The 12,879-nt window shown below is 39.3% G+C and overlaps 1 protein-coding gene across 1 annotated transcript in view; it reads left to right on the forward strand.

Moving 5' to 3' along the window:
- KPNA3 (karyopherin subunit alpha 3) overlaps positions 1–12,879 on the forward strand; it is a 65,286-nt gene that overhangs the window by 38,138 nt on the left and 14,269 nt on the right. The window contains exons 3-10 of the mRNA XM_080926942.1: positions 3,505–3,594; positions 3,777–3,806; positions 3,894–3,946; positions 4,048–4,143; positions 7,851–7,936; positions 9,890–9,976; positions 10,322–10,491; positions 11,453–11,497. Of these exons, the coding sequence (XP_080783068.1) occupies positions 3,505–3,594; positions 3,777–3,806; positions 3,894–3,946; positions 4,048–4,143; positions 7,851–7,936; positions 9,890–9,976; positions 10,322–10,491; positions 11,453–11,497 (657 nt within the window). The remainder of the gene's footprint in view (positions 1–3,504; positions 3,595–3,776; positions 3,807–3,893; positions 3,947–4,047; positions 4,144–7,850; positions 7,937–9,889; positions 9,977–10,321; positions 10,492–11,452; positions 11,498–12,879) is intronic.

The raw sequence follows: 12,879 nt of genomic DNA on the forward strand, positions 1-12,879 counted from the left end.
GCGGGGGCTTCATAGCAAGATTGTGTGAAAAACATCAACAACAAAAACACAAAAGAAGAAAATCAGTGAATAAGAAAATAAAGCTTGATAATTGTGGAAGTTTTAAAAACTCGTAAATAATTTAAGCATCAGCAAGATCTCATCTCAGTCAGAACCTATTCGGTAAATATTGACAGGTGGAAACCTTTCATCCTGTGTATAGTGCCGGCACTCGGGGTGGGGGGCACATGGCACTGTGGGAGTCTCTAACTTGGCTCCATGCTGCCTGTGAGAACTCAGGTGCGGTTCACCCCACCGCCCATGTGTGTTGTTTTCTCTTCTCCTCCCACCATCATAGGATGCTGCTAGCAGTGCTGTTTTCAACATCTGAGGCAAGTTAACAAATATTAGGAATCCTAAAATTTTAATTCTCAAATTCTAATTTCTGTTAATTTAAATACAGCACAGACTTAAGAAAGTGAATGTACCAGGTGAGACTAGTACTTCAAAACAGTAGTCATTTTATTCATTGTCTGACCCGAGAGTGGTTGCTTGGGAATGAGCTTACTCTTGTCTGGGGTTAGCTCTCTAGTTTAATGTTCCTTTGCTAAGGCAAGTTCCACAGCTCCACCCAGCTCAGTGCAAACTATTGCTACAAGTGTGGGAACGGGAGGGAGAGCCTGCCGATGTTTCACCGCCCACACTTAGTGAGATGGGCAGTGTGGGTGTGGATCACCCCTTTGAGTCAGCAAGATGGGGGAACCTGTTGAGTTCTATAAACAGATTAGCTAAAAACTACTGTAATTTCTTTCTGTCTTTTTTTTTTTTTTTTTGATAAGACAAAAGTAGTATTGTAGGCGAGTACCAGCACGAGTTCAAAGAAGTAGGTTATTTCAGTTTATTAAATGATTTGAGATTAAGAAGACACATTTCTCAGTTTCTTATGAAACAACAACAAAAAAATCGCCAGAGCATCAAATAGTGCTTGTCATCCATTTCTACTTGGAGAAAGAGGAAGAAAATTCTAAACAAAATCTTAATAAACTGAGTCCAATAATAGATAATTTAGAAAAATTTAGGAATGCTTGTTCTTGAATTAAAAGGGTAGTTTAACATTGAAAAATGGATTATTTAACCACATTTGCAGAAGAATGTTTAAAGTTGATAAAAGAGGACCATTAATTTGATGAAACTAAATATTCATTCATTATTGAAAAGAAATCTAACAACATAGGTATAGAAAGGTTCTTTCTGCCCATTGTGGTGGTGCGTGCTTTATCCTGGCACTCAGAAGGCAGAGGCAGCCACATCTCATTGAGTCTGAAGCCAGTCTGGTAGGCAAGCAAGCTCCAGGCCTGTCAGGGTCTACTTCTTGTACCTAGTGAGACACTGTTCCTCAGAATAAAATATCAGGATGTCCTTCATAAAGTAGACAAGGATACATTTACCTATGCAGCACATGGCCAAGTATTGTCCTGGAAACGTAGGAGTAATGGATAAGATTCCTAAAAGGCTTTGGAAGCATAACTTCTCTTCAGGTGCTAAGAAGCTGGACTAAAAATAGAGAGGATCAAGGTTATAAAATAGTCTGTGGAAGAGGTGTATCTTAGGGTTTCTAAACACGTGACTGAAACAACTTGGGGGAAAGATTATTGTCTAGCTTGTCAGTTACCTAGGGAAGTCATGAGAAACTGAAGTAGAAGCCGTAGAGAAGTGTTGCTTTCTGAAGCCATCAGTTAAGGACAATGGTGCCCCAGTCTTGTCTCTAGACAAATCTGATGGAGGAATTTTTTTAAACTGAGAGTTCCGTTAGTTTGCATCAAACTAAAAGTTTATTTGTTTAAACTTTTAAATGGAGTAAGTTGTTAGCTTTTTGGAAACAATTTCAAATTTGCAGTTTAAAAGTTAAAGCAAAAGAATAATAAAAAAAACCACTGTACACCCTTGTGGCACCTAGTTTCCTTGGCTTGTTAGCATTTTCCATAATTGCTTTATTTCCTTTTAATTTATATGTTACATACATTCTTCTCTATACCAGCTGTAGGCAATAGTAGGACTTTCTATTGCCTTTAGTATATCAACGCATATTTCATCAAAAAGAGGCTTTTCTGTAATGACACACTTATCAGATTAATGTAGGATTATGTCTAATCAATAGAGTCAACTTGGAATTTGCACAGTGCAAGTCAAAGAGCCTATCCAAGAGAAGCCCTGTGTTTCTTCATGAACGTCTTCTCCAGTCTTCCTGTTAAGTTAGTGACTGTATCTTTGAAGCATACAGGCTGGTTTTTTTTTTTTTTTTTTTTTTTCTTTTAAAGCCTCTCGATAGTAGATTAAGGTTTGTCTGATTTTTCACAAGCAGTGCCAAAGGGATATTATTTTTTTTCTACAGCAGACTAGGGAGCACACAGTTAATTTGTCCTTTATTATTGGTAGTATATTTTGCCATTTGGCCAAGAATGCCATCTGAAGGATGCATGTATGGATTAGCGATAGAGTTTGCCTTGCATTTGCAAAGCTCAGGTTCAGTCCCTGGTAACTATCTCATAACAAAACAAAACAAAAGTCAAACAGTGTCACCTAACATTTTCTTTTCACTGTATGTTAGTATGTAAATATATTTTCTGTGTGAGGCCACTAGGGGTATATAAATATCAGTGGCTTTGCCATCTATGAAATATTGTAGTTTAAACAATAGCTTGCGTTGGTTCTTTGTGTAGTTACTAAAAAAGAATGATGTTATGAAAGTGGGAACGTGCTAATGACCATATAGACATCATTGTGTTAAATGTGCTGGCCTACACACAGAACAAAAGCTAATGTGCAGATGTGTGCAGTTTTCATTTTTTGTTTGATCCTAATTTTGCCATGAATATTGAGACCTCTTTAATAACTGTTATAATCAGATACATTCACAATATTGGACCCTAAAAGTATATGTAAATTTTAAGTTGAAAAGTTACTTGCTGTTAAGTAATACTTGAAATAGCACAGTTACTATTCTAAACAATTTAGGTGTCATCAGTGGAGAATGGAAAGAATTCAGTAAGTGTACTTGCAGCTACTGGAGGCACAAACCTGACTACCTGGATCTCATTGAGTGGAGAAGTGAGAGCCAAGCCCCCAAAGTTTTTCTCTGACCTCTTCCATATGTGCACTGTGGCTCATGCCCTAGTAGTAATGATGCTGGTGATGGTAGTAGAAGATAAATAAAATATTAGTCTGAAATGGTGCTAATTTAGTGACATTTAATAGTCTTATTCCTTATACCCCCAAGTTGCAGTGAGCCATTGCTCTGTATCCTTAAGCTGATCTTATCTTCTTATAAACTTCAAGCAGCTGTTGGCAGTAGGTAGGTAAAAGCTGCTTGATGCATAGTACTGTACCCCAAGGTGAGCCCTCACAGACAGGGGGTCTCAGTGAACTGGGAGTGGGATGACACAGGCCATTGTTAATTCTGGTACCAAAGACAGCTTCGTTTTACCAACAGCCTTTGTGAGTTCTTATTTATTGATTGCCTTTCAGAACAAAAGAGATGAACACTTACTGAAAAAGAGAAATGTTCCCCAAGAAGAAAGCTTAGAAGATTCAGATGTTGATGCTGATTTTAAAGCAGTAAGTTACCCGTGTTTTTATAATGTGCCTGTAAATATTTTTGTTATAATCAGGGGAACATTATCTTAAATTTAAGAAAAAATCGATAATGGAAATAACAAGGCATTTTAAATCATTACCAGATAGACTAATAAATAGTTTGGTTAATATTCTCTGCTAAACTATCTTTCTTTCTTTTTAAGCAAAATGTAACACTAGAAGCTATATTACAGGTATGTTATTAATTTAATACTGTCATTCTGAAATGTTTCAAAATAGTTTTGTTTGTAAGTGTCTGAAACATGTACTTGTTGTTGCAGAATGCCACAAGTGATAACCCTGTGGTCCAGCTGAGTGCTGTGCAGGCCGCACGGTAAGAGACGGTGCCTCCTTTGACTGTCACAGCTTACCGTGTACAAGTGGGAGCCATAGCAACTAATTTCTTGTTTGTTTGTTTGTTTGTTTGTTTTATAGGAAACTATTATCCAGTGACAGAAATCCACCAATTGATGACCTAATAAAATCTGGGATTTTACCAATTCTAGTCAAATGTCTAGAAAGGGATGATAAGTAAGTTTGAATTTGCCTACTCACTTTCTTTAGTCAACTTAAAATTTTAAATTGATATTTTACCAAAGGGTTCAATGGTGTTTTGCATTTACTTGGATTTGTTTTATTTTTTGAGGTTCTGTAGACCAAAGTCATGCCTTGAGCATTCAGAGCAGGTTCTCAGCCACTGAGCTATATATCTTAGCTTTCTGCTTTTTAAATTGTCTTATGTTTTCATGCAGTTTTCTTCCCCGTGATGGTATTTAAACATCACAAATAGTATTTGAGTCACCATTTGCCTATGAGTCTATATATAGATTAGCCTCGTGACTAGTCAGCATGAATGATTTCCAGAACCATGTGGCTTGTCCTTACCCTGGGAATAGTCCAGCTGATCACTCCAGCCATGGCTAGTTGTCCCATATCAGGTGAGGGCACCCTGCTTACCCAGAAGAGAAGGGGAGTACAGTCCTTGGCATCTTGGAGAACTGCTGTCCTGTTTCCGTTTATGTACAGACACTTCTCAGGGCTGCCTATTAAACTCCCTCAGTTTGAATTAACTTGGTTTGGGATCCAAAACTTTTTTTTTTTTAAAGTTTACGAATACATTTTTTAAGGTTCTAATTAAGTATTTGTGGGTACATATACATACACATATGTATATATGTAACCAAAACTTTTTAAACTAATACTATTTTTACATCTAGAACATACAGACTGAAATGAAATATTTTACTGAATGTCCAAGAAAGTTTTAGTAGATTAAATAAAAGTAGTGGTACACAGGGGTTGCCACTGAGGACTGTGTATTTAAGAACACATGGTACCTGGTAGCTGCAGTCATCCTCCCTCTGCCTGTGGGCCTTAACTGTGTCTGTTGTGCATTCAGGATAAGCTGAAATGTGCTCTATAGGACGAGAACAGACACTTCCTTTAGGTTAATTGGACCAAGAGTGAACCCGATTTTGAGCTTACCATTATTCTCTCTGTCTTCCGTCCGCACACCGTGGTAACTGGTTTATCTGCAGTCTGCCTGTTGGGTGCCTGTCTGGTCTTTATGTGTCTGAATGTCTGGATCTGTCCTTGTCCTTTTGTCTGTGCCTAACACAGGGCTCTGGTCCACACTGATTGACTAGCACAGAACACAGGCATTGAGAAGGGCGTGAGGAACTGTTTATAGACAGACATCCTTAAGGTCTGCAAAGGAAGAGGTAATTCCTGCTCCTACCTGACCCAGGCACACAACACTGCAAACACGTTACCAAGCGATTCCTACCAGGTGTTTCCAACATTTATGGTGGAAATTGGTTGTGTAAAGTTGTTTTCAACCCCCCACCCAAACACACACACACACACACACACACACACACACACACACACACACACACACACACAGAGAGAGAGAGAGAGAGAGAGAGAGAGAGAGAGAGAGAGAGAGGTGGGGGAAAGGGAGAGAGAACATGAGACTGGAAAAGGATGGAAGAGTACATAACCTAATATTAAAACCATGAGTTAGTTTAGGTGTAAAAGCTGATTGAGTGCAAAACTGACATGGTAAGGTTAGTTACGTTTTTTTCTTAAAGGTAAGTTAAATTTAAACATGTTGAGTTCATAGAAGGTAGTCGGCTAAGTGCATAGTCTTAAGTATCTACACAGAGAATATTAACTTTGCTGTCGGGTCTGGAAAATCTTAATCTCTTCGGGACCAAGGGATATTTTCATTAAACTGTACTTACTATCTTAAAACCTGCTATGTAGTGTCCATATCAGGATTTATTTGAGTAAAGATAAATTTTATTTCAGCTATTTAAAAGATTAAATTTCATCTTACATCTACCACTAAGGCCCTTTTTTGTTTCTGATTTGTGGTTCTGTTCCTCCCACTCTTGTCTGTTTGTGCCAGTCTCTGACATAGATTTATTTGTGTGGATATGTCTATGAAACAAAAATAGGACAAAATATAAACAACTTAACAGCAGTTTTAGAACCATCACCCAAGGTGTGGTATGAATAGAAAATTTCCAGTGCTTTAGATAGCGACTTGATGGCTTCTCTCGGAAAGCCATGGTAACAGTGTGAGAGACCATGTGAGACTTCACCGTACAGACCTGCTCTGAGTCAGATACTTGGTCTGTAAGGATCAAGCAGTTGTGAGGAAATACATACCATTACACCGTTTATACAAAGTACTCTGTTTATTTGCTGCTCTCAGCTGTTTCTATGTCCTTCTTGTTTTGTTTGTTTTGTTTTTCCGAATGACTTTTGGAAGACTTTTGGTCCTGCAAGTTTATTTTTTTGTATCTTCCCATTTTCCCGTTCATGGCCCCATTTCCAGTATTTTGTCAACACGGTAACAGCTTATTGACACTTCCTGCCTTCAGCTTATGGTAGTATGTCTCATCTGTCACTTCCTGTGTCCCCGTCCTTTAATGTCCCTATCTCCCAGCCTGCCTCCCATACCTCCTGTCCCCTGCCTTCCGCCAGAATGGATGGTGTGAGCTCATGTCTGCTCCGTTCCGTTTGCTTTTTCTGACCTGAGTGTGTGTTTCCATCACTGCTACCTCTGTCCGTTTGCTTACTTTACTTTCTCCAGTGTCTCTATAGACAGATTTTCTTACTCCCTAGTTTTCTCTTCATGTTAGGTTTTTGCTGGCTATCTGTTCTTCTGTCTGTGTGTGTTACTTCTTTTTAATTGATCTCTCCTAGACCCGTCTTTAACTCCTTTTATCCATTTTACGTGTCATCGTCTCTGACTCCCATCCCCATCCTCCCACCCCAGTGAGGGCAAGCAGGCATTTGACTGGACTGTAAGTATCTCCGGCCATTGCTCTGTAGCTCAGGCCATCCTTTGCTTCCTTTGTATCAGAACTTTTACCCCCCTTTTCCCCATTATATTTCCTTTTTGTCTGTCTGTCTGCCTCTTTTGTTTTCCCCCATCCTTTCTTTCTTAAGACAGGGTTCTTACTGTCTGTCTCTGGCTGGCCTAGAATTCTCTATGTAGACTAGGCCAGCCTCCGTCTCATAAAGACCCACCTGCCCAGTGCTGGCATCAAGGTGTGTGTTCCCACTCATGGCTTTACTCCCTTCTCAATGGAAACTGTGCTCCTGCCCTCCAGTATTTATGTACACAGTTTCACGTTTGTACATCCTTAACTTTCTTAGTCTGCTTTTTATCATCTGAACATCATTCCACCTGTGATCCTTTTCAATGTAGATGTCTGTGTCTGCCACTTAAAATCCAATTTAGGAAAGCAAACTCGCTTTTTAATTTTTGGTTTGGTCTTCTGTGACTGACTCAAATTACAGTGCTTTATCTGAGGAATTATGCAGGTCTATAATGTAACAGTTTGTAATCTAGCCCAGATGGTATAGTGGACTCTGGTGGGTCGCAGTTTTAAGAGTAGTCTGGAGTCTGCAGCTGGGATTAAAGTGAGATTGTAAGGGCTGTGGCTATGCAGTGATAGTTGTTGGTTACTCTGTAAGTGCAAGGAATACTGAGCGTACGAAGTCATGGTTTGTCCAATAGATGTCTGTGGGCAAGGACGAGTGAAGAGCTGTGTTTGTCTTGTTGTCAGTTTGTAGACTGGCTTTGAGAAGCAATCAGATGGCGAGAGATGGGCAGCTGCTGGGATAGCGAAGTGAAACTCAAGGGGCACCTGGGGTAGTTGAGGCTCTCAAGTTACCATGGTGGCTACATGTCTAACGTATAATTTTGTTTTTCCTAACAGTCCTTCATTACAGTTCGAAGCTGCCTGGGCACTCACTAACATAGCGTCAGGGACTTCTGCGCAGACTCAAGCTGTCGTACAGTCTAGTAAGTCAAGTCTTCTCTTTAAGGATGATTACAGTAGGTTTATGCTAAAAGCTGAATTTTATCTTAGAATATTTTGAAATGGGTATAAACTCTTATGTTACTTTAATTATTTTTTAAATCTTTTCAGTATTATTAAACTGTTACAGAATAATTGTAATTTTGGAACAGAAGAGAGAGTAGACTTTTATGTTTCTGGGTAGAGACATATCCTAGTAACAGGACTTGAGATATCTTGCTTTTAGTACCTTCTAAAAATGGTGAGGAGCTTAGGCCTTTCATGTTACAGCATATAGTTTTGTGCAGTAGGGCTCGGTGAGGAGGGTTCTTGCCATGTAACCAGTTCTGGTCTCTGAGCTTTCTGTGTATTTCCAGCCTGACCTTAAACTCAGGATACTCCTGCCTCAGCATCCTGAGTATGGGCATTACAGGTGTTTTACAACTGGCTCACACACATTGGTTAATATTTTTTTTTTTTAATTGTGAAACAGGTTCTTACTATGTAGCCTTGGCTGATCTGAAACTTTTTATGTAAACCAGGCTGGCCTTAAACTCAGAGTTCAGCCTGCCTCTGCCTTCTCAGTGCTGGGATTAAAGGTGTGTGCCCCATTCCTTGCTTACTTCAAGTAAGTTACTATGATTTTGTGGCTGAAATCACTACAGCTCTTAAACCCTTTTCCAGTTTGGTGTTCTAGTAGTGAACATGAAGGTAAAGTTAACTGTATAGCATTTTATTTTTTATTGTTTTCATTTTAAACTGAATCTATCAGTGATGGAAATTAAAAATGCCTTGAGTATTAGTTTTGTTAAAGTTATGCCTGAGTTGGCCATGTGTCCCCAGTTCTGCTCCTAGATGAAGTGGGAGGGAGAGAAAGCATGTATGATGCTCACAGGGCATCCAGTCATAGTTCCTCAGAATTCACTATTAATGGGTCAGTAAAATATATGGAACTATTACTTAACAATCCCGAAGAATAAAGCCATGAAATGGATGAACTTGAAAGTATGAAGTGAAGGATGCCAGATATTTAAAAAAAAAATCACATGCGATGTGATTTCATTTCTGAAATGTCCAGAATAGACAAGTCCGCACATAGAAAAGGCACGTTTCTAATGATTGTGGTTTGGGGAACTGAAAACAGAAGAGTAAGTGGCTGCTGATTGCTAGACACAGGAGAGCTCTTGGAGGGGTGATGAGCATGTGAAGCCAATTGTAGCAGGAGAAGTGTGAATTACTCGTAATCAAAAGGTCAAGTTAAGTATCTAGTGTGAAGTAGAGCTAAATAGTGTAGAGCTAGCATAGAGCAGAAGTTTAAGGAAAAGTGAAGGTGAGTGTAAGGTGTAACAGTAAGAAAGTTACAGACTAGAGACGGCTCCACAGCTGAGAACATTGGTTGCTGTTTCAGGAGACTGGGGCTCCATTTCCAGCATACAGATGGTAGCTCACAGCCAACTCTAACTGTAGCTTTAGAAACTGGACACCCTCTTCTCGCCTTCACAGGTACTTGGGGTGCACAGACATATATAGATGTAGGCAGAACACCCAACATATATATGACAGAAAGAATAATAAATACAATTGCTTTAAATTATTTAGTGAATCTGATTAATTAGTTCTGGTTAATACTGCTTAGGCATTGGAAGTACATTGAAAGTAAGTATTATGCTTTAAGAATACTACGTTTTAAAAATAAATTACAGGGAAGATTGTGTGTGTGTGTGTGTGTGTGTGTAAGTTAATGGCATAGTAGCATGCTTTAGGTTCTGTTTGATGCTGTATTGCTCAAGTATTTCCAAGTTAAAAGTACTGATACTACTTTTATGTATTCATGCTAACTTTGTGCAGTGAACTGTAATTGGACAATTTTAGTGTGCATCTGACTCTTGAATATTTTAGTAAGGTACCTGGTTGAGATCTGTGGATATATTAGATAACCCATTATTCCTTACATACAGATGCAGTACCACTTTTTCTGCGACTCCTCCATTCCCCACATCAGAATGTTTGTGAACAAGCAGTGTGGGCTTTGGGAAACATTATAGGTAAGTTGAATTTAGGCTTGAAAGGCTTTAGTTGAGGATCTTAAATGAACTTTTTCTCACATTGGCATAGCCATTACACACTATGTTTCCTCTGAATTTCATGTGAGTTGACTGTATTCATAAACTCCTAAGGTGACACTTAAGGTAAAAGGCATAAAAGGATGTGTCATTTGTGTCAGTAGTGGTTAAATTTGTGTTCCCCAAATCAGAACCACAGGAAGCAATTGATGTCCGATTGGTGAGGAAACATAGGGCCTCAGTGTCCCAGCATGAGCCATTGCACACATTTCAGACTCTCTCATCCTGACTGTGATTTTTTTTTAAATACAATTTTCATTTCTGTAGGTGATGGTCCTCAATGTAGAGATTATGTCATATCACTGGGAGTTGTCAAACCTCTTCTGTCCTTCATCAATCCCTCCATTCCCATCACCTTCCTTCGGAACGTCACATGGGTCATTGTCAATCTCTGCAGGAATAAAGACCCCCCACCGCCTATGGAGACTGTTCAGGAGGTAAATGCAGAATTGTAAGGCGATGGTTTGTTTCCCCATTTATGCCTTAGGTGTTCTTGCACAGGGATATGATGAACATATTCTGACTTTGTTAACAGTACAAAGGTTCTTGTGTTTTTAAGTATAACACACTGTACACGTGTCAACATTGAACCTTGTTCAGCAGCAGAAGGAATGTCTGTCCGTCTTCATGCTTATTTTTAGTGACCTTTCATGAAGAGAGAAAATTTCATATAAGAAAAATGGGAAGAAGCCAGTTTTGTAATTCTGCCTTATGGGTTCCTTATGCTAACAAGTATGCAAGTAATTTGGGTGGCTGCATTCAGCCCATGGATTTCTGAAAAAGTTGATGTTCTTGGAAATGTGGTATATGCTAAATTTTTAAAAACCTGTAAGACCTTTATTTACTTGACTATAGAGTGAATAATCTGTGTCTTTGTCCAGTGTTTGCACCTTTTGTTACCACACTGAGAGTGTGAGTCCCTGGGAGCCATTTCTCATTTGCTGTAAATTTGTAAAGGGTCCGTTAGGACTTGGGGCAACAAGCCCTTTACCTCGTACTGTGCAGTTCTCTTGACTAAAGCTCTTTTACTCAAGCAGCTTACTGAATGAAAACGTAGATGGTAACTGTGGAAAGTAATTTCTCTGAACTATCCACGTGTGTGTGTGACATCTCCATTCTGCTCACCTGACATGCTATGTCATACATGATGTTTCTGGGAGTCATTGAAGTTCTCTTAAGGAGTATTAATCCCTGTCAGATTTATTTGACTCTTTTAATTAGACATTTAAAATAAATACACTTTTTGGTTTTTCAGATTGAGTTTATTAATTTTTATTCTTCTTAAAAATACTCAAAATGTTGACAATGTGTTAAGTAATTACTGCTTTCTGTGTCACGACTGCTTTTACAAAAACATGTCCATCCACTCCAGTGTCACTACCTATCTTTTTTTCTCAGATTTTGCCAGCTTTGTGTGTCCTCATCTACCACACGGACATAAATGTGAGTAAAGTGTGGGGATTTCACTCTTGATGGGACCACGAGGAAGTGTGTGTGTGTGTGTGTGTGTGTGTGTGTGTGAGAGAGAGAGAGAGAGAGAGAGAGAGAGAGAGAGAGAGAGAGAGAGTGTGTGTGTGTGTGTGTGTGTGTGTGAGTGTGTGTGAGGGATCATGAAGAAGTATGTGTGTGTGAGAGAGAGAAAGTGTGTGTGAGAGTGAGTGAGTGTGTGTGCGAGGGCGTGCTTGTACACGTGTGCATGGAGTGGGGTTGGAGAATGAGAATAAGTTTAAATCAGATCGATGTAATTTCTATTTTTTTAATCTTTTGTCAGTAGAGATGTAGTTTTCTTGATCCTCGGAGTGATTAAGGACAGCAGTTTCTCTGTGATTTCACTTTCCACAATTTTTTGAGGGGTTTCTCTGCCCCACTTTTGCCCATTCTGCTCCCAAGAAAATGATACAGAAACAGTGTAATTTATTAATAAAGCTGTCAGCACTATGCTGGGCAGGTTCTGAGCTACAGCAATCCTTCCACAGTTAAACCCACCCGTTACTTACCAAGTTAGTACCTGCTGGGCAGCTTCTACTGTCGTCATCTGTCTTCAGTGCAAACTTTTCTTCTTGGCCATGTGCTCATGGTTCAGCTCAACTAATCGCCACCTCCCTCCCCTTTTCTTCCTTCTCTGGTCCTTACCTGAGTGCCCCCTGGTTAATGTCAGGTCTCACCTTCCTCTCTTTCCTGTCCTGTCACAGGCTCACACATACTATTAACAAGTGAGAAGGTATTGGGAAGCATGTGCCCATGTCCCAACTACAGTCTGATCTTGGGGCACAGAACTCAGTGTATGAATGAATACACAACACATAAATCCAACCCCAACAAATTTCAGTCACCTGTAGTCAACTACAGTCTTAAAATGTTAAAAGAAAAACGTCAGTAAATTACCAATGTTTTAAATTTATAGTATATGGCTATAATTGTGCTATTTTATCAATTATTTTAATGTTTTAATCTGCTTAACTTATAATTGAACTATCACAGAGATCTATGTCTAAGAAAATGGTATAGCTAAGCTGGCGTGGCACATGTCTTTAATCTCAGCACTGGGGAGGCAGAGGCAGGTGGATATCTGAGTTTGAGGCCAGCCAGGGCTACGCAGAGAAACCCTGTATTGAACAACCTGCCCTAAAAATACCAAACACACACACACACACACACACACACACACACACACACACACACACACACACACTGTCTTAGGCATGCTTGTGGGGTTTTAGAACTTGTCCCCACAATTTTGAGGGAACTGTTTCAGTGTTTTTAAAAGTTGATATTTACAAAATGATAAATGTTTATAAGCCACTATGGTCATACAATAATAAATA

This window comes from Micromys minutus (genome assembly GCF_963924665.1).
Source record: "Micromys minutus genome assembly, chromosome: 12".
In the NCBI taxonomy this organism is placed as follows: domain Eukaryota; kingdom Metazoa; phylum Chordata; class Mammalia; order Rodentia; family Muridae; genus Micromys; species Micromys minutus.